At 37.4% G+C, this 26709-nt stretch overlaps 4 protein-coding genes across 4 annotated transcripts; 1 reads left to right on the top strand and 3 right to left on the bottom strand.

Moving 5' to 3' along the window:
- Nucleotides 1-6540: 6540 nt before the first annotated feature.
- Nucleotides 6541-9087, bottom strand: LOC128544474 (heat shock 70 kDa protein 1-like). The gene is made up of 2 exons (XM_053514608.1): nucleotides 8998-9087; nucleotides 6541-8568 (listed from the first exon to the last, which is right to left on the bottom strand). Exon 2 carries the CDS (start codon nucleotides 8545-8547, stop codon nucleotides 6616-6618), a length of 1932 nt encoding a protein of 643 aa, XP_053370583.1. The 5' UTR covers nucleotides 8548-8568; nucleotides 8998-9087; the 3' UTR covers nucleotides 6541-6615.
- A 2160-nt stretch (nucleotides 9088-11247) lies between these two features.
- On the bottom strand, nucleotides 11248-14099 carry LOC128544898 (heat shock 70 kDa protein 1-like). The gene is made up of 2 exons (XM_053515211.1): nucleotides 14009-14099; nucleotides 11248-13573 (listed from the first exon to the last, which is right to left on the bottom strand). The coding sequence occupies exon 2, from the start codon at nucleotides 13550-13552 to the stop codon at nucleotides 11621-11623; it is 1932 nt and encodes a 643-aa protein (XP_053371186.1). The 5' UTR covers nucleotides 13553-13573; nucleotides 14009-14099; the 3' UTR covers nucleotides 11248-11620.
- A 2473-nt stretch (nucleotides 14100-16572) lies between these two features.
- LOC128544236 (heat shock 70 kDa protein 1) lies at nucleotides 16573-19680 on the bottom strand. Its single transcript, XM_053514294.1, has 2 exons — nucleotides 19588-19680; nucleotides 16573-19101 (listed from the first exon to the last, which is right to left on the bottom strand). The coding sequence occupies exon 2, from the start codon at nucleotides 19078-19080 to the stop codon at nucleotides 17149-17151; it is 1932 nt and encodes a 643-aa protein (XP_053370269.1). The 5' UTR covers nucleotides 19081-19101; nucleotides 19588-19680; the 3' UTR covers nucleotides 16573-17148.
- An 811-nt stretch (nucleotides 19681-20491) lies between these two features.
- On the top strand, nucleotides 20492-23572 carry LOC128544235 (heat shock 70 kDa protein 1-like). The gene is made up of 2 exons (XM_053514293.1): nucleotides 20492-20606; nucleotides 21156-23572. The coding sequence occupies exon 2, from the start codon at nucleotides 21177-21179 to the stop codon at nucleotides 23106-23108; it is 1932 nt and encodes a 643-aa protein (XP_053370268.1). The 5' UTR covers nucleotides 20492-20606; nucleotides 21156-21176; the 3' UTR covers nucleotides 23109-23572.
- Nucleotides 23573-26709: the final 3137 nt, after the last annotated feature.

The following is a 26709-nucleotide window of genomic DNA, read 5'->3' on the forward strand; positions in this document are numbered from 1 at the left end:
TGAGTAGCTCCTCATTTCTTAAACAGCCATGTTGTAAAACTTTTCACATGGTTTTGGAAAAGATGTAAATCATAAATAATTAAAATTAAAGATCACTTAAACACATTGCTGCGGTGGCTCAAACAGTTAAGCCTTTGGTTACTGATCAGAAGGTCAGGGGTTCAAGCCTCAGCACCAGCAATCTGCCACTGTTAAGCCCTTGAGCAAGGCCCTTAACCTCCCCTCTCTCCAGGGGTGCAGTTTCCGGTCTGACCTTGCACTTTGGCCCTAGCTCCCAAACGGGTACTGTAGATGTGAGAAAATCATTTATTTGTGCTGTAAGGTAGATATAATAAATATAATAGGCTCTTAATCTTTTGGTCCAACCCCCTGCTTGTTTTCAGTGTCACGGTCATGTCCCGGCCCAGGGCATGACTTAAGCTTTAAGCTCTAGCAATAGCTAAGTGCCATATTAAGTCTAAAGCTCATATTATGGCCAGTTTCAGTACCCAAGATAAATCACAGCCTACTTTTCAGGCACCACCTTTGATTCATAAGAGATACTGTTTCAGGTCAGCTCAATTTCTGTGGGGTGTTTTGCATGTTTTACCCACGTCCCAACCAGGGTGTATTCTAATCTCATGCCAAGTATTCATGGGCTACACCCTGGATTCAATGCAATCTTGACCATGATAGGTAGTTAAATAAGCTGATTGATTGATTGATTGATTGATTGATTGATTGATTGATTAACAAATGAATGCACAAATTATGTAAGTATTTTGTAGATATGGCCACTTTCAGAGAGAGAGAGAGAGAGAGAGTGTGTGTGTGTGTGTGTGTGTGTGTGTGTGTGTGTGTGTGTGTGTGTGTGTGTGTGTGCGCATACATATGTCTAGCCATGGTCTGCTGTGGGCTGGTGTCCTATCTAGGGTGTATTCCCATCTCATGCCAAGTGTTCCTGGGCTAGGATCTGGATTCATTGCAATCCTGAGCACCATAGACTGATTACTGTAATCAAATGAATGTTAAATAGTTTAACATTCCTGCTAAAGTTCATATACTGTAGCAAATTTCTTTAGATATTAAGATACTGGCTCGGAAATGTAGGTGTTTATAACTGGCTGATGAAATCTAATTTAATATAAAAAGCTTTTGTCAGATTTAATGATGCTGTATGTGATGTTTTTAAAGACACATAGAGACATATACACTATAAAGAACACTCGGTGCACACACAAATGGATCATTGTTACACCATGTTTATGAGCACATCAAACGAATATTCACAATTCAAAATATCCAAAGAAAAAAAGGGAAAAGGTCAGTGTAATCTGCCAGAACTACCGATTTTCTGGATTCTAAATAATCAAAAGGTGTTGATTAATTCTCCATAACATCAGCTTTGAAGTTAAAATTAGCAGTAATTCAAATTACAATTTATTTCACAGGGACTTAATAAACAGTATAGCAGTATAAGAAAAAGTGTTAACAAAATTTTTTAAAAATGTATTAAACATTTTAGAACACTAAATATAATTGCATAACATTTAATGTCGACGGAGTAATCTGAATAAAATCATTAATAACGTTAACTGTTGGTCGCCGGCGTGGGTGAAAGTGGGCCGGCACAGTCCGCACTACCAGAAAGAGGGGAGAGCAGCTGCTTTCCAAAACCATATTTAATACCAATCATGAAAACACTTTCAGCAAAAAAACACATCTGATAACATTAACAACACTTTGTCTACAGTGGTACCTCGACAAATGAAAGTTATCCGTTCTGGATGCGAGTTCTTAAGTTAAAATTTTGTATTGCAAAATAGATTTTCTCATAGGAAATATTGTAAATGCAGATAATTTGTTCCAGCCACTCAAAAATATTATCAATATACTAATAACATTTAAAAAAGCCATGTAAATAAAATAAAATATAAAATCAAAATATGACATTAAACCTTGCTTATCCTTAATATATAATTTCTCATGAAAAATGAAAGTGAAAGTGGCTCTCTTTCCTTCTTGCTACTGTGCTTGCTAACATTCTAGAGGCCCATGGTGCTAGCTCTTTACAAAATCTTGCACAAAAAACAAATCATAATCTGTTGCTAATAAAAAGTTTAGGTAGAACTTTTGTATAAAAGTAATATCACATTCAAGGTCTCACATGTGATATTACTTAAATGCACACTGATTAACATATACCACTTCATTCTTTATTTAAAACATGTTGTGTTTTATTTTTTATGTTATCAGAAAGCAAGTTGTTAATGAAAATATATATAATAAGGTTAATATGGTCCTGCAATGTGTGTATTCTTCTCTAAAAATAAGACAATAACTTGTCAGAAATATTAATGACAAAAAAAACAGCTTCAAACTTTAATAATGTTGGACATAATAGACTTTGGCATGATAGACCAAAGACATGATCCAGAAGTCACTGGACATTACGTTACCATTCAGACACCATTAAGAGTATGGGCATTTCGTAATTCCTCTGCTGCTGAAAGACAGAGGAGGATCGGATGGCACTGTGGAATGCAGAAGCGTGTATGAGTGAGCTGATCAGGTGTTTCAGGAGGGCGGGAGGGACTGTACTGTTAGGAATAGACTCTAAGAGAGCATATCTGATGGGACAGTTGCTAACACTTGTTAATTATAGTGAGGGATGTCCTTGGGTATTCTTAAAAGAGGAGAGGGTGGAGGATATCCCAAAGAAAGCACCATCCATAACACAACCACTCCTACCCCCCCACACACCCTCCGTGTATGTCTTTCTCTCTGTCTCTTGCTTTGTGAGGTTATTTTTAGTCAGGCTTGCGTTTTGACCCCTTGCTTTGCTAGAGTATCAGGCCTTACAAGGCCCACTGTCTCTGTTGCTCAGCAACCCGCTGTGTTTTCCCTGAAGCAGATAGCATTCATTAATCAACCTCGCTCAATGTGATAATTATTGTCTTATCACCATCCTGAGAGCATCATCACAGATCCGTGTCAAAACGTCATTCTTTTGGCATTGCGTTATTCCAGATCATTGCTTATCCTTCCTGTTACTTTGGTCACAAGTGTTTGTTTTTGTTATTTTGAATTAATTGCTTTGTACACATGAAAGCGCGAGAGATGGAGTAACAGGAGGAAGACAATGTAATGACAGAGGTGATAAACAGGCTCAGTCAGATTTAACAGCTGCAGGATGTGGCGGGGAGGATTTGTTTACTGCAACCCCACTGAATATTAAATAACAGGAAATACAAATACATAAACACTTCAATCAGAGACAGAGTGAAATGAAGAACATCTCACCTCTGATTTCATTCACGATTATGATCATTTAGCAGTTGTGGCACCGTGCAAACGAAAAGTGTAAAAGTTTGCATCCTCCATGGTAGTTGAATCGGGAAATAATTTATAAGCATCCCTGATTTGGATAGGGAATTGCAGTAGTGTAGGGTAGTGGTGTAATGGTTAGCGCCGTGGCCTCTCTTCTTCAGTAAAATGGTTTGAGTCCTGTTTTCTGTGTGCGTGGAGTTTCCATGATCTCCCTGTGCTTGGTGGGTTTCCTTTGGGGTTCTCTAATTTCCTCCTGCAGTCCAAAGCCATGTAGAGTAGGGCTATTGTCATTTCCAAATTGCCCAAAGTGTATGAGTGAATGTGAGTCTGTTGATTGTGCCCTGCGATGGATTGGCACTCCATCCATCTACTCCACCTAGTGGTCTGAGTTTAGGGAAAGGCTCCAGGGCTCTCACGAAAGGATACAAGATAAGCAGTATAGAGAGTGAATGAAGGATTTGGATGGGTTTTATGACCAAAGACACCACAACATCAAAGACATATTGTGATATATATTTTAAAGAAATCTGTCAGATTGAATGTATGAAGAAAACAGTGATGCAAACTTGTCTTACTGCTGTAAATAAAATGTCTGCTCCTACTTCCTTCATTTTTGTCCTGATGCTTTGTAACCTTTTGTACTCAACTATGCCTCAGATCCATGGTTTTGGCAAAGCACAGTCTTGTGATTATAGGCATTTTAAAAAGTGAAGTAAAGCAGTGGAAATCAAACCTACCATTATCAAAGCTTAGATTTTTTATATTGTGTTTTTATAGTTATTAGTTTTATATTGAATCCCCATGTTTTTTTAATAAGTAGAATGTTCAATTATACACCAAATCTCTAGTAAATATCCATAATACTGTACCACTTTGAGCTTAATATATGAATAGTTGCATTATATCTGTAAAAATAAATCTGTAGTTATAGGGTCTGTAAAGGTTACATTAATTTCCTAGATAATAGTTCCTGTATTTAAAAAACGTTGCTTCATTATAGTACATCAATATGGATTTATGTTTATGATTATGCATGTCCAGCTACTGCATTTTGTTTGGACATGTCCAAATTCAAATTCAAATTTTATTTGTCACATACACAGTCATACACAGTACGATATGCAGTGAAATTCTTAGAAAACTGCTCGTGACCTTAAAATAAAAGACTATGAATAAGAAATAAATATAAAAATAAAATAAAAGGTAAATTTAACTAAGAAAGAATAAAATAAAATAAAATAACTGTACAACAAAAATACACAATATAGAAAATATATGAAGAAATATAGGACAAAAGAAACAGCTGTACAAAGTAGGTATAGATTTATGGCATTTTGTGTGGATGAAGTTAGATAGAATGGTAAAAAAAAAAACAGCTAAACAAGATTACTGTTTATGTTGCTTTGCAAAAGGTAAATATAAATCTGTGCTTTAATTTGCTGAACGTTGTTAAGATAACAATAGAAGAGATACACAGCCCGGAGGGAACATTATGTGTTTAGGTATGCGTATACAATTACACCATGTACATGTACATCCTAACTAATTTACTAATAATAATTAGAGGCCAAAGCTTATGTATGCATGTGTTTTTAGATATAGAAGAACCACCTGTTCAGGATGGATGATTTGTCCATGTCATAAAGGCATGCATACATGAATACACTTTAACTCCAGTCCTTAAGCTGGGAGGAGGTGCTCGCAATTCTTATTGTGGTGTGCGCGACACCAAGTTTTGTTTTCATGTTTTTGTTTTTTTTTCAATTTCAAGATTGACATTCCAGAAAGAGAAGGCTACTCATGTTAAGACAACTTTAGATACAGGGAGATTTTTTTTTCTAAAGGACAGGGGGTATAAAAAGAGGACAAAGAGGATATGCTTTAGATTTCATATCTTAAATAGTTGCATAGAGCCAAGAGCTTCTGTTCACATATTAGACAGACTGGTACACCTAGTTCTTGAGGGGTCACATATGTAGTTTAGCAACAAGTTTATATATAAACTGTAATAATTTTATATATAATATAAAAAAAGCCCCAATATGTATATTTATTCAAATAACTTAGCTTAGAAATTATGCATGCTTTAGTTCCAAGAACTTTTGTGAGATCTTTGGTAAAATGTCCTAAAATCAGCACTCCTCACACCTGACCATCACTTTAAAATGCACACAGTGGGGGGATATATATATATATATATATATATATATATATATATAAAGTCTGATATGACATTTAGCATGCAGTATGTCTTCAGTACTTCAGGCATTTGTATAATGCAGCTATTAATAAATGTTCCTCTTGTGCATCTGCATTCTCCAAGAAGAAGCCAACTAATTAGTTTCAGTGCACTCACACAATGTTTGATCTAAAGCTGGTGATGATGATCTCAGATCACTCTCATTTACAGACACATGGATGAGACTAGTGAAAATCACATGTCACAACAGAATGAGGAGGCTTTGGCAGTTGTTGAGAAACCCAAGACTCATGAACATAGATAAGTAAACAATGAAGATGTCAGAACTACCGCCTGGGTTGTTTTTTTTTGTGACAAAACAGACACAACATATAGCTGCTATAACATAGACAGTAACAGGAACCAGGCTCAAGCATGTTTCACAATACTAAATATACATTTACAGAAAGGGGATATAAAAATATGGTCTCTCCTACTTTCATGAATTTTAAAAGAAATTCACAAAATATTATTGTATGACAGACGTACGAAAACACTGGGATATAACCAGCTGGGAATGAAAATATATTTTGGGGGTTGAGGGGGTCAGGGGTATTTTCTTTTGGGAAAGATATCAGAAGCATGTGCTAGGATTTTAGTACAGTACAAGTACATTGCTTTGATTGGTTTATCCGAAATGTACACACACATTATATGTATATACTCCTTTAATAAGAGCCTTTTATCTAATTTAGACTAAGCCTGACCTCTGCTGGTGAAAGATTATCAATAACTCCATTCAATCTTTATATGGCTTGTTTATAAATATTCAGTGTACAGTACTGAATATTTGAGTATTTGTTAACAACAATAAGCTTTCTTAGTGGATTCAGACTAAAAGAAAACACTTTTCTGCTCTTGTTATGAAATATTTTAATTACAAATTGTATACAAAACTATTCACACCAATATTTACATTTGTTTAAAAGATTTATAAGCAATGATTTACAGTTCATAAATCAATAAACTAAAAACATAATTATATACTGGCAAGCTGCTTCTTCAACAATCAAACAGGTATATCTAAAATTGTTTTAAAACATGAAAGGAGATTTCTGCTTTTTTTTTTAATCCACTTCTTCAATAGTTGGGCCCTGGCTGTTTGCTCCTGAAGCGGATCGTGCCTGAGCTCCACAGCTTCCAGCTGGCATCCCTCCCTGGTACAGCTTAGTGATGATGGGGTTGCAGACTTTCTCCAGTTCCTTCTGTTTATGTTCAAACTCTTCCTTTTCCGCCAACTGGTTGTTCTCCAGCCAGGTAATGGCCTCATTACACTTTTCAATCACTTTCTTTTTGTCCTCTTCACTGATTTTGCCTTTCAAACTTTCATCTTCTACACTGTTTTTCATGTGAAAAGCATATGACTCCAAGGAGTTCTTGGCTGCAATCTTCTCTCTCTGAAGCTCATCTTCTGCTTTGTACTTATCTGCTTCCTGCACCATCCTCTCAATGTCCTCCTTGCTCAGCCTGCCCTTGTCATTGGTGATGGTGATCTTGTTCTCTTTGCCGGTGCTTTTGTCCACAGCAGACACGTTCAGAATGCCGTTGGCATCAACGTCAAAGGTCACTTCGATCTGAGGAACTCCGCGTGGTGCAGGTGGGATGCCCGTCAGATCAAACTTCCCGAGCAGGTTGTTGTCTTTGGTCATGGCTCTCTCACCTTCATACACCTGGATCAGAACTCCAGGCTGGTTGTCTGCGTAGGTGCTGAAGGTTTGTTTCTGTTTGGTGGGAATGGTGGTGTTGCGTTTGATTAGAGGGGTCATGACTCCTCCTGCTGTTTCAATGCCCAGGGACAATGGAGCCACATCCAGCAGCAGCAAGTCCTGGACGTTTCCAGAGGTGTCACCCATAAGGATGGCAGCCTGAACTGCAGCACCATAAGCAACGGCCTCATCTGGGTTGATGCTTTTGTTCAGTTCTCGTCCATTAAAGAAGTCCTGCAGAAGTTTCTGGATCTTGGGGATTCTTGTTGAACCTCCAACCAGGACAATTTCATGGATCTGGGATTTGTCCATCTTGGCATCTCTCAGGGCTTTCTCCACCGGCTCTAGTGTTCCTCTGAACAGGTCTGAACACAACTCCTCAAAGCGTGCTCTGGTGATGGAGGTGTAAAAGTCGGTCCCTTCGTAAAGAGAGTCAATTTCAATGCTGGCTTGAGAGCTGGAGGACAGTGTTCTCTTGGCTCTCTCACATGCTGTACGCAGCCTCCTCAGGGCTCGCTTGTTCTGGCTGATGTCTTTCTTGTGCTTCCTTTTGAATTCCTCCACAAAGTGGGTGACCATGCGATTGTCAAAATCTTCTCCACCCAGGTGAGTGTCTCCTGCTGTGGCTTTCACTTCAAAGATGCCATCTTCAATGGTCAGGATGGACACATCGAAAGTACCACCTCCCAGGTCAAAGATCAGGACGTTGCTCTCTGTTTTCTTGCCTTTGTCCAAGCCATAGGCGATCGCTGCAGCTGTGGGCTCATTGATGATCCTCAGAACATTCAGTCCGGCAATCACTCCAGCATCTTTAGTGGCCTGTCTCTGAGAGTCGTTGAAGTAGGCCGGAACAGTAATAACAGCATTTGTTACCTTCTGTCCAAGATAGGCCTCAGCGATTTCCTTCATTTTTACAAGAACCATGGAGGAGATCTCTTCAGGGTTAAAGGATTTCTTCTCTCCTTTGTACTCGACTTGAACCTTCGGCTTGCCTCCATCACTGGTCACTTGGAAAGGCCAGTGCTTCATGTCAGACTGTACGACTGGATCGTCAAACTTCCTGCCAATCAGTCGCTTGGCATCAAACACTGTGTTGTTGGGGTTAATGGCCACTTGGTTTTTTGCGGCATCTCCAATCAGTCTCTCTGTGTCTGTGAAGGCCACGTAGCTGGGTGTTGTTCTGTTTCCCTGGTCATTAGCAATGATCTCCACTTTTCCATGCTGAAACACCCCCACACAGGAGTAGGTGGTGCCCAGGTCAATCCCAATAGCAACTCCTTTAGCAGAAGACATTTTGATTGTTTTGTCAAACGTCTAGAAATCACATAGACAAAAACAATAGCAGATGTTAGGTCAAATACATATTTAAAAAATTACTAAAATCAATAACCTATTAACTGACCCATAATTACAAAAATTGCAAAACAGAAATACATGTTTATTATGGTTAAAATGTTGCTTATATTAATAATAAAGTTAGCCTAATTTAATTTCAGTTATAACACATGAAATTATCTATTCTTTTTTTCTTAGTAGTAAAATGCACTAAGAGTCATTTTTGTAAAGTTGTCAAATGGTCTCAAAATGCATTTTAAAATTATTCTCTAATCAGGTTACTTGATAAAATATGTATAATTTAAAGAGATTATAAATTATACCATATTAGTTTAGACTTCATTCATCACACAAACATTACTGTACAGTGAAACGACAGGAATAATGTGGATAATAAATCTTACTTACAGTTCTTAGACTCCTGTAATATGTGAAGATTATGTGTTATCTCTTATTAAATCTGACTCGTTGATCCTCTTCGTTACTGCAGCTCTCTAAAGTCGTAGACGGCTGTATGCTGCACGCGCTTTCATTCTCGCTTTTATACTCACAAGCGCCTTCAGCCTCTCTCCTCTCGCGCTTTCTAGACGTTTCTCCAAAGCTCATGCGAAACCGACCAATTAGAAGTTACCCAGCTCGCTAAATCCCGCCCACCTATAGTTCGGGAACATACCATTCTAGCCGGAACAGAGGAGAAACGTCTAGAGAGTTCGGGAATTATTTCTCTCTTCTTTCACTGGATGATCAGACATTGATCCCAAAATATAATGTAGTGACTCGAGGCTTCCTTAAAATACACAACAAATAGAAAATATAAATATTTTGGAAACAACCTGACTTGACGTTTTGCGGTAGCATTAGACTGTATAGTTGTTCCTATAACTATTTTTAAATAAACAAGGACAGTGTCTGTATTAAGAGCATACAATTAAAACAGAGATATTATATTTCATATTTATAAGGCACTGTCTGTATCTCAGCCGTCTTTCAGTGTACACAAGATATTATATGATGGTACATATTATGTATATGTACATGAGGGACAGTGCACATTTCCTGCATTTTGATGTAACCAATCAAAAAATATATGTAAGTTAGTCATTACTGTGATGAACTAAGCCTGAGAGAGTCTAACAATAAAGCATAACTTTTTTGCACATTTGAATCCATCTATCTATCTATCTATCTATCTATCTATGACATTCATTTTATTAAAAAAATAAATAAATCAAGATCACAGCCACACATTTATAATCATTTAGGTTTTCTTGTAACTGACATGACTTTTTAAACTTATTTTTGATGGAAAGTAAATAATGTCTCTAATTATTCTTTATATCATATTTCATAAAGCCCCAAATGGTTCATTATGTAAATTTAGTTTAACAAGTGTAATCAGTTTATCAAATTAGAAATGTAGTAAGATACTCACCATGCACAGTTTTTTTGTCTTTCCATTTTACATGTTTATAGATTGCTTCCATAAATAATTTAATATAATAAAAAGTTATTATACTCTTTAACTTGCAGTGGAGAAGTAATGTCAGATCTCCAAATGATCAAATTCTTCTCATGGTGCAAAACTGCTGTGCGAGCAATGATGCCAGACTAGTTTCACTCATTTAAGTGTACTTTTTCCAAGTCAGAAGTCATCTATGGGTTAATCCGTTTAAAATATGAGGCTAGTCCTCATATTTATTAGTTATAAGTGAGTATTATAATATATTTTAAACAAGCTAGGGTTCAGTTCCATATACTAAACCCACAATTTATACCATATTTTTTTTAATGATCTTGTGATATTATTGATGTGGTATTTCAAGCAAAATAAGCACTTGCTAAAACAATTGAACAAAAGTTTCTTGATCTTTGTTTGATTGTGGAAACACTGGATGTAATGCAAAGATGGAAATGACAGGTGACTAAGAAAAGTAAAATTATAAGTTCTTGCTAGATCAATAGAAAACCACTTGCTTTTATATATATATATATATATATATATATATATATATATATATATATATATATGTATATATATATATATATATATATATATATATATATATATATATATAATTTGAGTTTATATTTAGCATTGAACATTACATTGTTTCCTTTTGAAGGAATTGGAGAATTTGTGCTTTGTATAAACATCTCATTGACAGAAATAGACAGAATTAGCCAAAATGGATTGTTTTGTCTCACACAGCACTACACAACTTAACATTGTAGTTTTTTATGTCCTAACAAACATGATGTAAATTGTGAATGCACATTTAAAACATGAAATGGGAAATAGAGAAAGCGCTAAACTGTGCTAGAGACTGTTGATGAACACTGACCTCTGCTGTCCAAACCAACCACCATGATGGCATTACTTTGGGCTAATCAATCAGCATCACATAATCATATACTGACTTTCATAAGAGAAGCACAAACTTTGGCTTTTTCATATGTGACTTAATAAACACACTTTACACTACAAGAAAATGCTCATTCTTGCGTCTTATTTTATTTCAATGAAACAATGACTCGTACATCACATCATGGAAATTCACATGTGATCAGCACAATTTACACTTTTTCACAGTTCAATGGATACTGTTTATTAATAGTTTTTACAAAATATATATATATAAATAATTTCTCAGGAAATGTACTTTGTATCAAAAGGAAGAATTTAACAAGATTATAGCACAGCACGCACTATTTAACATCATCCCAGGTAACATATTTGTATTCAAATTATTTTGCATGCAGCACATTCACTTAAGACTAGAATTAAAAACAACATATGAGTATAAACAAAAGTACACACCAACAAAAACTAATATTAACAGCATAACTACTTGTATGTTTAGGTTTATTTGCCCGAAAGAGTGGTAAACTATTAACTCTTATATACAGTAAGGAACATACCTACAGTACGCTAGGACTCAGATGTTTACATTTTCCAGTGTAAAAATGTTGCTGTACTATACTGTAATAGCTTGTACTTAGAAGTTCACTTATTAAGTCTATATAAGTTTTTTTAATCCACTTCTTCAATAGTTGGGCCCTGGCTGTTTGCTCCTGAAGCGGATCGTGCCTGAGCTCCACAGCTTCCAGCTGGCATCCCTCCCTGGTACAGCTTAGTGATGATGGGGTTGCAGACTTTCTCCAGTTCCTTCTGTTTATGTTCAAACTCTTCCTTTTCCGCCAACTGGTTGTTCTCCAGCCAGGTAATGGCCTCATTACACTTCTCAATCACTTTCTTTTTGTCCTCTTCACTGATTTTGCCTTTCAAACTTTCATCTTCTACACTGTTTTTCATGTGAAAAGCATATGACTCCAAGGAGTTCTTGGCTGCAATCTTCTCTCTCTGAAGCTCATCTTCTGCTTTGTACTTATCTGCTTCCTGCACCATCCTCTCAATGTCCTCCTTGCTCAGCCTGCCCTTGTCATTGGTGATGGTGATCTTGTTCTCTTTGCCGGTGCTTTTGTCCACAGCAGACACGTTCAGAATGCCGTTGGCATCAACGTCAAAGGTCACTTCGATCTGAGGAACTCCGCGTGGTGCAGGTGGGATGCCCGTCAGATCAAACTTCCCGAGCAGGTTGTTGTCTTTGGTCATGGCTCTCTCACCTTCATACACCTGGATCAGAACTCCAGGCTGGTTGTCTGCGTAGGTGCTGAAGGTTTGTGTCTGTTTGGTGGGAATGGTGGTGTTGCGTTTGATTAGAGGGGTCATGACTCCTCCTGCTGTTTCAATGCCCAGGGACAATGGAGCCACATCCAGCAGCAGCAAGTCCTGGACGTTTCCAGAGGTGTCACCCATAAGGATGGCAGCCTGAACTGCAGCACCATAAGCAACGGCCTCATCTGGGTTGATGCTTTTGTTCAGTTCTCGTCCATTAAAGAAGTCCTGCAGAAGTTTCTGGATCTTGGGGATTCTTGTTGAACCTCCAACCAGGACAATTTCATGGATCTGGGATTTGTCCATCTTGGCATCTCTCAGGGCTTTCTCCACTGGCTCTAGTGTTCCTCTGAACAGGTCTGAACACAACTCCTCAAAGCGTGCTCTGGTGATGGAGGTGTAAAAGTCGGTCCCTTCGTAAAGAGAGTCAATTTCAATGCTGGCTTGAGAGCTGGAAGACAGTGTTCTCTTGGCTCTCTCACATGCTGTACGCAGCCTCCTCAGGGCTCGCTTGTTCTGGCTGATGTCTTTCTTGTGCTTCCTTTTGAATTCCTCCACAAAGTGGGTGACCATGCGATTGTCAAAATCTTCTCCACCCAGGTGAGTGTCTCCTGCTGTGGCTTTCACTTCAAAGATGCCATCTTCAATGGTCAGGATGGACACATCGAAAGTACCACCTCCCAGGTCAAAGATCAGGACGTTGCGCTCTGTTTTCTTGCCTTTGTCCAAGCCATAGGCGATCGCTGCAGCTGTGGGCTCATTGATGATCCTCAGGACATTCAGTCCGGCAATCACTCCAGCATCTTTAGTGGCCTGTCTCTGAGAGTCGTTGAAGTAGGCCGGAACAGTAATAACAGCATTTGTTACCTTCTGTCCAAGATAGGCCTCAGCGATTTCCTTCATTTTTACAAGAACCATGGAGGAGATCTCTTCAGGGTTAAAGGATTTCTTCTCTCCTTTGTACTCGACTTGAACCTTCGGCTTGCCTCCATCACTGGTCACTTGGAAAGGCCAGTGCTTCATGTCAGACTGTACGACTGGATCGTCAAACTTCCTGCCAATCAGTCGCTTGGCATCAAACACTGTGTTGTTGGGGTTAATGGCCACTTGGTTTTTTGCGGCATCTCCAATCAGTCTCTCTGTGTCTGTGAAGGCCACGTAGCTGGGTGTTGTTCTGTTTCCCTGGTCATTAGCAATGATCTCCACTTTTCCATGCTGAAACACCCCCACACAGGAGTAGGTGGTGCCCAGGTCAATCCCAATAGCAACTCCTTTAGCAGAAGACATCTTGATTGTTTTGTCAAACGTCTAGAAATCACATAGACAAAAACAATAGCAGATGTTAGGTCAAATACATATAAAAAAAAAAAAAATTACTAAAATCAATAACCTATTAACTGACCCATAATTACAAAAATTGCAAAACAGAAATACATGTTTATTATGGTTAAAATGTTGCTTATATTAATAATAAAGTTAGCCTAATTTAATTTCAGTTATAACACATGAAATTATCTATTCTTTTTTTCTTAGTAGTAAAATGTACTAAGAGTCATTTTTGTAAAGTTGTCAAATGGTCTCAAAATGCATTTTAAAATTATTCTCTAATCAGGTTACTTGATAAAATATGTATAATTTAAAGAGATTATAAATTATATCATATTAGTTCAGACTTCATTCATCACACAAACATTACTGCACAGTGAAACGACAGGAATAATGTGGATAATAAATCGTACTTACAGTTCTTAGACTCCTGTAATATGTGAAGATTATGTGTTATCTCTTATTAAATCTGACTCGTTGATCCTCTTCGTTACTGCAGCTCTCAATAGTCGTAGACGGCTGTATGCTGCACGCGCTTTCATTCTCGCTTTTATACTCACAAGCGCCTTCAGCCTCTCTCCTCTCGCGCTTTCTAGACGTTTCTCCAAAGCTCGTGCGAAACCGACCAATTAGAAGTTACCCAGCTCGCTAAATCCCGCCCACCTATAGTTCGGGAACATACCATTCTCGCCGGAACAGAGGAGAAACGTCTAGAGAGTTCGGGAATTATTTCTCTCTTCTTTCACTGGATGATCAGACATTGATCCCAAAATATAATGTAGTGACTCGAGGCTTCCTTAAAATACACAACAAATAGAAAATATAAATATTTTGGAAACAACCTGATTTGACGTTTTGCGGTAGCATTAGACTGTATAGTTGTTCCTATAACTATTTTTAAATAAACAGGGACAGTGTCTGTATTAAGAGCATACAATTAAAACAGAGATATTATATTTCATATTTATAAGGCACTGTCTGTATCTCAACCCTCTTTCAGTGTACACAAGATATAATATGAAGGTACATATTATGTATATGTACAGTACGGGACAGTGCACATTTTCTGCATTTTGATGTAACCAATCAAAAAATATATGTAAGTTAGTCATTACTGTGATGAACTGAGCCTGAGAGAGTCTGACAATAAAGCATAACTTTTTTGCACAATTAAATCTATCTATCTATCTATCTATCTATTACAAATTTCTTCAAAGAAAAGTTGGATCACAGCTACTTCTCAATAATAAGTCAAGCCTTCATGTAACTGACAGGGCTTTTATAATAATTTTAATTATTATTTAAATCGCCATCATATTAACTAACTGACCAGAAAGGTTTATTAGCTTAACAAGTGTAATCAGTTTATCAAAGGTAATTGCATAAATGATTCATACATTGGTATTTGTGCTTTTACCATTATCTATCACAAATCTTATATGAGGAGCATATACGCTAGTACTGGCATGTGGCATTTTGCACTGAATAACTTGACCTGTACAGTACGTAAAAGTCCACTTAAGTCCATATAATTTGGTTATGTTTTAGTTCACTTTGTTTTTTAGAACAGAGGAGAAACTTCTATGTTATTCTGCAGAATCTATCTATCTATCTATCTATCTATCTATCTATCTATCTATCTATCTATGATATTTATTTTATTTAAAAAAAAAAAATCAAGATCACAGCCACACATTTATAATCATTTTGGTTTTCTTGTAACTGACATGACTTTCAAAACTTATTTTTGATGGAACGTAAATAATGTCTCTAATTATTCTTTATATCATATTTCATAAAGCCCCAAATGGTTAATTATGTAAATTTATTTTAACTAGTGTAATCAGTTAATTAAATCAGAAATGTAGTAATTTAGTAAGATACTTATTATGCACACTTTTTTGCCTTTCCATTTTTATAGATTGCTTCCATAAATAGTTTAATCTCATGAAAAATATTATTTTTTCTTTAACCTGCAGTGGCGAAGTAATGTCAGATCTCCAAATGGTCAGACTCTTCTTATGGTGCAAAACTGATGTGCAAGCAATGATGCCAGACTAGTTTCACTCATTTAAGTGTACTTCTTCCAAGTCAGCATCACCTATGGGTTAATTTGTTTAAAATATCAGGCTAGTACTAGGTATTAGTTATAAGTGAGTATTATAATATATTTAAGACAAGTTAAGGTTCAGTCACATATAGTAAACCCACAATTTATACCATATTTTTGAAATGATCTTTTGATATTGTATTTGAACCAAAATAACAATTTTAGAAAGAATCAATATTGCAATAATTAACCCTGAGGGGATCACTCTGTATGGCAGACTGAATTATAGAGTAAAAACCTGAACAAAAAAAACGGCACTCACTGAAACAAATGAATAAAAACAAAAGTTTCTTGATCTTTGTTTGACTGTGGAAACACTGGATGTAATCCAAAGATGGAAATAACAGGTGACAAAGAAAAGTTAAATTATAAGTTCTTGCTAGATCAATAGAAAAACACTTTCTTTTTTTTTTTTTTTTATAATTTGAGTTTATATTTAGCATTGAACATTACATTGTTTCCTGGGCTTTTGGAGAATTTGTGCTTTGTATAAACATCTCATTGACAGAAATAGAATTAGCCAAAATGGATTGTTTTGTCTCACACAGCACTACACAACTTAACATTGTAGTTTTTTTATGTCCTAACAAACATGATGTAAGTTCTGAATGGACCAACAAAACATGAAATGGGAAATAGAGAAAGCACTAAACTGTGCTAGAGAAGGTTGATGAACACTGACCTCTGCTGTCCAAATCAACCACCATGATGGCATTACTGTGGGCTAATCAATCAGCATCACATAATCATAATCATATACTGACTTTTATAACACGAGTTGTAACACAAACATTGGCTTTTTTATACAGTATGTGACTTAATAAACACACTTTACACTATAAGAAAATGCTCATTCTTGCTTAATTGTAGGTCTCACTTTATTACAATGTAACAATGACACATACTGTACATCACATCATGGAAATTCACATGTGATCAACACAATTTAAACTTTTTCACAGTTCAATGGATACTGTTTATTAATTGTTTTTACAAAAATATATATAAATAATTTCTCAGGAAAATCCAATGCAATCAAAACAATGGATGAATGTTTTAAAAAAAAATCAAATGTACTTTGTATCAAAAGGAAAAATTTAACAAGATTATAGCACAGCACGCACTATTTAACATCATCCCAAGTAACATATTTGTATTCAAATTATTTTGCATGCAGCACATTCACTTAAGACTAGAATAAAAACAACATATGAGTATAAACAAAAGTACACACCAACAAAAACTAATATTTACAGCATAACTACTTGTATGTTTAGGTTTATTTGCCCGAAAGAGTGGTAAACTATTAACTCTTATATACAGTAAGGAACATACCTACAGTACGCTAGGACTCAAATATTTACATTTTCCAGTGTAAAAATGTTGCTGTACTATACTGTAATAGCTTGTACTTAGAAGTTCACTTATTAAGTCTATATATGTTTTTTTAATCCACTTCTTCAATAGTTGGGCCCTGGCTGTTTGCTCCTGAAGCAGATCGTGCCTGAGCCCCACAGCTTCCAGCTGGCATCCCTCCCTGGTACAGCTTAGTGATGATGGGGTTGCAGACTTTCTCCAGTTCCTTCTGTTTATGTTCAAACTCTTCCTTTTCCGCCAACTGGTTGTTCTCCAGCCAGGTAATGGTCTCATTACACTTCTCAATCACTTTCTTTTTGTCCTCTTCACTGATTTTGCCTTTCAAACTTTCATCTTCTACACTGTTTTTCATGTGAAAAGCATATGACTCCAGGGAGTTCTTGGCTGCAATCTTCTCTCTCTGAAGCTCATCTTCTGCTTTGTACTTATCTGCTTCCTGCACCATCCTCTCAATGTCCTCCTTGCTCAGCCTGCCCTTGTCATTGGTGATGGTGATCTTGTTCTCTTTGCCGGTGCTTTTATCCACAGCAGACACGTTCAGAATGCCGTTGGCATCAACGTCAAAGGTCACTTCGATCTGAGGAACTCCGCGTGGTGCAGGTGGTATGCCCGTCAGATCAAACTTCCCGAGCAGGTTGTTGTCTTTGGTCATGGCTCTCTCACCTTCATACACCTGGATCAGAACTCCAGGCTGGTTGTCTGCGTAGGTGCTGAAGGTTTGTGTCTGTTTGGTGGGAATGGTGGTGTTGCGTTTGATTAGAGGGGTCATGACTCCTCCTGCTGTTTCAATGCCCAGGGACAATGGAGCCACATCCAGCAGCAGCAAGTCCTGGACGTTTCCAGAGGTGTCACCCATAAGGATGGCAGCCTGAACTGCAGCACCATAAGCAACGGCCTCATCTGGGTTGATGCTTTTGTTCAGTTCTCGTCCATTAAAGAAGTCCTGTAGAAGTTTCTGGATCTTGGGGATTCTTGTTGAACCTCCAACCAGGACAATTTCATGGATCTGGGATTTGTCCATCTTAGCATCTCTCAGGGCTTTCTCCACCGGCTCTAGTGTTCCTCTGAACAGGTCTGAACACAACTCCTCAAAGCGTGCTCTGGTGATGGAGGTGTAAAAGTCGGTCCCTTCGTAAAGAGAGTCAATTTCAATGCTGGCTTGAGAGCTGGAAGACAGTGTTCTCTTGGCTCTCTCACATGCTGTACGCAGCCTCCTCAGGGCTCGCTTGTTCTGGCTGATGTCTTTCTTGTGCTTCCTTTTGAATTCCTCCACAAAGTGGTTGACCATGCGATTGTCAAAATCTTCTCCACCCAGGTGAGTGTCTCCTGCTGTGGCTTTCACTTCAAAGATGCCATCTTCAATGGTCAGGATGGACACATCGAAAGTACCACCTCCCAGGTCAAAGATCAGGACGTTGCGCTCTGTTTTCTTGCCTTTGTCCAGGCCATAGGCGATCGCTGCAGCTGTGGGCTCATTGATGATCCTCAGGACATTCAGTCCGGCAATCACTCCAGCATCTTTAGTGGCCTGTCTCTGAGAGTCGTTGAAGTAGGCCGGAACAGTAATAACAGCATTTGTTACCTTCTGTCCAAGATAGGCCTCAGCGATTTCCTTCATTTTCACAAGAACCATGGAGGAGATCTCTTCAGGGTTAAAGGATTTCTTCTCTCCTTTGTACTCGACTTGAACCTTCGGCTTGCCTCCATCACTGGTCACTTGGAAAGGCCAGTGCTTCATGTCAGACTGTACGACTGGATCGTCAAACTTCCTGCCAATCAGTCGCTTGGCATCAAACACTGTGTTGTTGGGGTTAATGGCCACTTGGTTTTTTGCGGCATCTCCAATCAGTCTCTCTGTGTCTGTGAAGGCCACATAGCTGGGTGTTGTTCTGTTTCCCTGGTCATTAGCAATGATCTCCACTTTTCCATGCTGAAACACCCCCACACAGGAGTAGGTGGTGCCCAGGTCAATCCCAATAGCAACTCCTTTCGCAGAAGACATCTTGATTGTTTTGTCAAATATCTAGAAATCACAGAGACAAAAACAATAGCAGATGTTAGGTCAAGTACATTTACATATGCATAATTTAAATCAATAAACTGTTAATTGAAGCTTAATTACAACAATTTTGAAACAGAAATATATGTATATTATAGTTAAAGTATTAATTAATAAGTATCTATATTCTTAATAAAAATCAAACTATTAACTGGACCCTAATTACAAAAACTACAAAACAGAAATACATGAATATTACGGTTATGATATTAATTATGTTAATAATAAAGTTAGCAGCCCAATTTTAGTTATAACACATGAAATTATCTATTCTCTTTTTTCTTAGAATTAAATGCACTAAGATTTGTTTTGTAAAGTTATTAAAAGGTTTCAGTATGCATTTTTTAATTATTCTGACATCCATTTACTTGATACATTTCTATAATTTATAGAGATTATAAATCATATCATATAACGACAGTAATAATGTAAGTGATTAATCGTACTTACAGATCTTAGACTCCTGTTATATATGAAGAGTATGTGTTATCTCTTATTAAATCTGACTCTTTGGTCCTCTTCGTTGCTGCAGCTCTCACTACTCGCAGACGGCTGTTTATTGCACGAGCTTTCTTTCTCGCTTTTATACTCACCAACAGACTCAACCGTTCTCCTCTCGCACTTTCCAGACGCTTCTACGAAGCTCGTGCGAAACCGACCAATCAGAAGTTACCCAGCTCGCTAAATCCCGCCCACTTTTGGTTCGTGAACATACCATTCTAGCCGGAACAACGGAGAAACGTCTAGAGAGTTCGGGATTATTTCACATTTTAGTCACTGCACTAACTCTTAGACTATAGGACGATGATGTAATGCGATAAAAATTCATTCAAATATATAGAGGATTTACGCGTAAATATATTTTTTTCTTTGACCCAATAATATGCATTTTAGTATAAGAACATTATACTCATTTAGATAAAGGGTTTCACAGCTTTATTTTACCAAAACACATAATTTGTTATGTTTTATACGTTCTGTTTTCTACTTTATTCGTTATTTCTTGTTTCCCCCCCCATTCTTTATGTTGATATGGCCTGCCGTCAAAATATGAATTAATATAAATAGCACCAAATATTTTTAAAAAACCTTAAATGGCTTAGTCTTAGCCTAACCTCTGTACCCCAACTCTTTATTTGCGACTTATTGTACTAGGTTAGCGAAAGACATGAAGGGAATTAGCCCGAACTCTCCAGAAGTTTCTCCTCTGTTCTGGCTGAAAATAGTATGTTCCGGGTTAGTCAGCTGGCTATCTTCTGATTGGTCGAGTTCGAACGAGCTTTGGAGAAGCGTCTAGAAAGCGTGAGATGAGATTGGCTGGGTCCGCTGGTGAATATAAAAGCCAGAATGACAGCGCGTGCAACATACAGCAGTCTACGAGTAGTGAGAATTGCCGCAGCGTAGAGGATCAAAGAGTCATTAAAAAGAAATAACGCATAATCTTCATATATTGCAGGAGTCTAATAATTGTAAGTACTATTTAATTTTTACATTAAATGCACATTTTAAAATAAATACTTTATCATGTAACTGGATAAAAGAATAATATTAAAATTCATCACGAGACCTATTAATAACTTTACAAAACGACATTTAGTGCATTTTACTACTAAGGGGAAAAAATTAGATAAGTTCATGTAAAATAACTGAAATAATATTTGTATGCTTTCTTTATTTTTCAATTAATATTTTACCCATAATTCACATCTATTTCTGTTTCAAAATTGTAGTAATTAAGTTTTAATTAATAGTTTATTGATTTTAATTAAACAGTAATATACATGTATTTCTGTTTTGCAGTTTTTGTAATTAAGGTTCAGTTAATAGTTTGATTTTCATTAACAGTTAGATATTTAATAATCAATATCTTTACTATAATATACATATGTACCCATATCGGCATCGGTTTTTAAATTGTTGTAATTAAGTTTCAATTAACAGTTTATTGATTTAAATGATACATATGTAAATGTACTTGACCTAACATCTGCTATTGTTTTTGTCTATGTGATTTCTAGATATTTGACAAAACAAAAAAGATGTCCTCTGCTAAAGGAGTTGCTATTGGGATTGACCTGGGCACCACCTACTCCTGTGTGGGGGTGTTTCAGCATGGAAAAGTGGAGATAATTGCTAATGACCAAGGAAACAGAACAACACCCAGCTATGTGGCCTTCACAGACACAGAAAGGCTGATCGGAGATGCTGCAAAAAACCAAGTGGCCATTAATCCCAACAACACAGTGTTTGATGCCAAGCGGCTGATTGGCAGAAAGTTTGACGATCCAGTCGTACAGTCTGACATGAAGCACTGGCCTTTTCAAGTGACCAGTGATGGCGGAAAGCCGAAGGTTCAAGTCGAGTACAAAGGAGAGAAGAAATCCTTTAACCCTGAAGAGATCTCCTCCATGGTTCTTGTGAAAATGAAGGAAATTGCTGAGGCCTATCTGGGACAGAAGGTAACAAATGCTGTTATTACTGTTCCGGCCTACTTTAACGACTCTCAGAGACAAGCCACTAAAGATGCTGGAGTGATTGCTGGACTGAACGTCCTGAGGATCATCAATGAGCCCACAGCAGCAGCGATTGCCTACGGCCTGGACAAAGGCAAGAAAACAGAGCGCAACGTCCTGATCTTTGATCTGGGAGGTGGTACCTTCGATGTGTCTATCCTGACCATTGAAGATGGCATCTTTGAAGTAAAAGCCACAGCAGGAGACACTCACCTAGGTGGAGAAGACTTTGACAATCGCATGGTCAACCACTTTGTGGAGGAATTCAAGAGAAAGCACAAGAAAGATATCAGCCAGAACAAGCGAGCCCTGAGGAGACTGCGCACAGCATGTGAGAGAGCCAAGAGAACCCTGTCCTCCAGCTCTCAAGCCAGCATTGAAATTGACTCACTGTATGAGGGCACCGACTTTTACACCTCTGTCACCAGAGCACGCTTTGAAGAGTTGTGTTCAGACCTGTTCAGAGGAACACTAGATCCAGTGGAGAAAGCCCTGAGAGATGCCAAAATGGACAAATCCCAGATCCATGAAATTGTCCTGGTTGGAGGGTCAACAAGAATCCCCAAGATCCAGAAACTTCTGCAGGACTTCTTCAATGGACGGGAACTGAACAAAAGCATCAACCCAGATGAGGCAGTCGCTTATGGTGCTGCAGTTCAGGCCGCCATCCTTATGGGTGACACTTCTGAAAACGTCCAGGACCTGCTGCTGCTGGATGTGGCCCCACTGTCCCTGGGCATTGAAACAGCAGGAGGAATCATGACCCCTCTAATCAAACGCAACACCACCATTCCCACCAAACAGACACAAATCTTTAGCACGTATGCAGACAATCAGCCCGGGGTTCTGATTCAGGTGTATGAAGGTGAGAGAGCCATGACCAAAGACAACAACCTGCTCGGGAAGTTTGATCTGACGGGCATCCCACCTGCACCTCGTGGAGTTCCTCAGATTGAAGTGACCTTTGATATCGATGCCAACGGCATTCTAAATGTGTCTGCTGTGGACAAAAGCACCGGCAAAGAGAACAAGATCACCATTACCAATGACAAGGGCAGGCTGAGCAAGGAGGACATTGAGAGGATGGTGCAGGAAGCAGATAAGTACAAAGCAGATGATAATCTTCAGAGAGAGAAGATTGCAGCTAAGAACTCCCTGGAGTCGTACGCTTTTCACATGAAAAACAGTGTGGAAGGTGAAAGTTTAAATGGTAAAATCAGTGAAGAGGACAAGAAAAAAGTGATTGAGAAGTGTAACGAGGCCATTACCTGGCTGGAGAACAACCAGCTGGCAGAGAAGGAAGAGTTTGAACATAAACAAAAGGAACTGGAGAAAGTCTGCAACCCTATCATCACTAAGTTGTACCAGGGGGGTGTGCCAGCTGGAAGCTGTGGAGCTCAAACACGGTCAGCTTCAGGAGCAAACAGCCAGGGACCAACTATTGAAGAAGTGGATTAAAAAATATGTATAGATTCTTTTGAATGTATGACAAATACTGTAGGTTCAGCATGACTGGCAAATTTTGGGGTGGTAACCCTATTTAGTACGTTCCTTATTATAAATTTTAATACCGTGCCAAACTTTAGACCAAATATTACTTAAGACTTAGATTTATCCTATTGATATTTGTTTTTGTATATATATTTTGATAAATGTAGTCTTGTTACTTTAAATTGTTTATTACATGTAGAAAGTTGTCACCTTTTAATATTAATTTATTGATATTTTAAAAAATTCCTTAAACTCTTTACTTAAAAATCAAAAGAAACTTTGTTTTTAAATAATTGTCCATTTTAAATATTCTGAATACTGTACAAATGTGTGTTACTGTATTACTGTGTTATACATAACACTGATGATAAAAAGTATACTGTTGCTGTTATTTTACATTTATTACAAAAGTATTACTATAAATTTTGTAGGTAAAAGTCATTCATCACTTTATTTTCACTGCTTTGGATTTAAATAAGAAACAAATCAGAAGAAATAGAATTTGTGATAATAAAAAAATTATAAATAGTGTATTCTAAGTTTAAAAAACTAATTTTTTTTACAGATCTCTAAATTTCCCTTGTGTAAGTCATTTGTATAGTGTAATAAAAACTGGAGAAGTACGAATGGGAATAAGTGTTTTATTTTTCACTAGAGGGTACCCATGGCTCCACCTGCATACATATACTGTACATAAATGATTATCTGGTAATCAAATGAAGATATTGTAGCGTTTTTTACCGCCGCCCCGCCCACGCCACAATATATTATTACCTCATGATATAAAAGATGATTCTGCCTACTGTTACATATATGTTACATATATATATAGCGGCTACTCTGTAGTTTCCAAACGCCGCTGAGAGGCTAAAACAAAAACTTAATGCATTTGGGACGCAACAATAAGACATTAGTTAGGCAGTCAACAGACTGATGACATCAAGATTTAATGCATAAAGTTGTTCTATGTTGTAAAATATTGTATTATGTTGGTTAACATAGAATACATCATCCCTGTTTACCCCCTCTCCTTCCCAACTCTAATTGACCAGGTGATTAATATTCCCAATTCCACTTAACCAGTGACTCTCCACGAACACGTGACATAAGCAAAACACATTAACTTTGATGTCCACTATATTATAGTCATTGTAAATGACAGTCAGTATAATTTTCAAGTCATCAATTATTAGGGTATAATTTTAATTTTATTGAACAAACCTCCTAATGATAATATTTATTTCAAAAATAAAAAACTGAAAATGCACTGGTCCAAATTATTATGCACAACAGCGTTAAAACATTTTATAGGTTGTAAAGAACTGAAGTGGTCAGTCAATATACTTTGCAAAGGTCATTTTCCCACCTTCATGGACCCTATAGGGGCCTACCAGCTCTCTTTCCATGATTCTGGGCCAAAACATGACTACGGCACCTCCTTGTTGACGTCGCAGCCTTGTTGGGACATGGTGGCCATCCACCAACCATCCATCCATCTGGACCATCCAGGGTTGCACGACACTTATCAGTAAACAAGTTTAAAAACTTGTCTTCATGTATGCCAGAGCCCACTGCAACCGTTTCTACTTGTGAGCATTGATTAGGGGTAGCCTAATAGTAGGTTTATGCACAACTGCAAGCCTTTAAAGGATCCACCTTGAGGTTCGCGGGACTCCAGAGGCACCAGCAGCTTCAAATGCCTGTTTGCTGCTTTTTAATGACATTTTAGAAGCTGTTCTCTTAATCTGATGAATTTGTCTGGCAGAAACCTTTTTCATTCTGCCTCTATCTGCACGAACCTGTCTGTGCTCTGAATTAGCCACAAATGTCTTTACAGTACGATGACCACGCTTAAGTTTTCGTGAAATATCTAATGTTTTTATACCTTGTCCAAGGCATTGCAATATTTGACGCTTTTCGGCAGCAGAGAGATCCTTTTTCTTTCCCATATTGCTTGAAACCTGTGGCCTGCTTAATAATGCAGGAACAACCTTCTTCAGTACTCTTTCTTTAATTGGGCTTATCTGGCAAACTAATTATCACACATGTCTGAGATTTATTTCAGTGATCCAAAGAGCTCTTAAATTTAAAAACCAAACATTTAATGTTTATGACACTTAAATCCAATTTGCATAATAATTATACATAAATATATATAATATATATATATATATATATATATATATATATATATATATATATATATATATATATATATATATATATATATATATTTCTCTAGGGTTGACTTAGCCCAACTTTTCATCTACTCAAAAAGGTAAGCTATGGCAACAAGAGTTTGTTTCTCAGCATGTGAATCTGAGGGGAGCGTGACTCTCAAAGTCCAATAGTGATCGTTTGGATGGCTTCATTGGTGTACGCCAGTCCTCTTGGAATTTAATATTTAGAGCCCAGACCTGACCAAACATCACCCCTAAACCTGCTGCATGTGACCCAGACCCTTAAACACTACAGTCCCCACCAACACCATGTTCACGCTCCTTCAGTAGCTCCAAAAGGCCAGCCGTCATCCCTCCGAGCCCAATCCTCCACAGCAGAGCTCTGGGTCTTGTAAAGACAAAGGTGATCAATTTCACAGAATATCTAGTTATGATAAAAAGTTAAATATATTAAGAAGGCTATATACCACCAGAGTGTAAAACACTGTTTCTGGAATTCTAATGATGTTTTTAATATGTGAGTTGAATAGTAAGGTTGTATCTGATTGGCTAGAGTACGAGTGACCCACGTTGCTGCCAGCGAAGTCTCAAAATACACACACACAAATCCAGGGCGATTCACACATGAAACAGTCCATAATACACTTGTGAATAGTATTTTTCCTTATTTTATAATATTATTTTTTTATTATTACACACTTTTATTAACTTATTTCCATAATTTTATTTATTTATTTTTATTCTGTTGTTGAAAGCTCTACAGTATATCAATAAAAGTGAATTGAATTTGGACAGCAGAGGTCAGTGTTCACTGTTGGAGTTTTAAGAGCACTTTGGTGCCTTAAGTTCCCACAACATAGAGTGCGCGTGTGTTAAAAATAAAGATAATGCCTTTTTTAATCTAAAACTGATGTACTGAGCATAACTAGTGTTCTGCAAAACAAAATAAATAATTTTAAATTCAACAAAATCACTTAACTTTTAGAGTAAAAGCTTACACTGAATTGTGTAAATTATACATTATAGGAAGTTTTTCCTTGCCACTGTCACCATTGCTTCATTAGGGACAATGTGATAATTTAGATTTGTACATATTTCCTCATGTCAAACTCATTTAACAATTTTTTTTTTAATTCTGAAAATGCTTTGTAGCAATGACCATTATTGAAATATAAATACAGTTGAAATGAATTAAATCAATTGGCAGCATGGTGGCTTTGTGCTTAGCACTGTGACCTTGGACCTCCAGGTTCTGGGTTTGATTCCCACTCTGTGTGCATAGAGTTTGCATGTTCTCCCACAGTCCCAATACTGTACATCCAGATTTGCCTAAAAGGCTTTCCAAACTTGCCTGTAGTGTGAGAATGACTGTGTGAGTGTGTGTGTCC

Source organism: Clarias gariepinus, chromosome 16, assembly GCF_024256425.1.
Source record: "Clarias gariepinus isolate MV-2021 ecotype Netherlands chromosome 16, CGAR_prim_01v2, whole genome shotgun sequence".
In the NCBI taxonomy this organism is placed as follows: Eukaryota; Metazoa; Chordata; class Actinopteri; order Siluriformes; family Clariidae; genus Clarias; species Clarias gariepinus.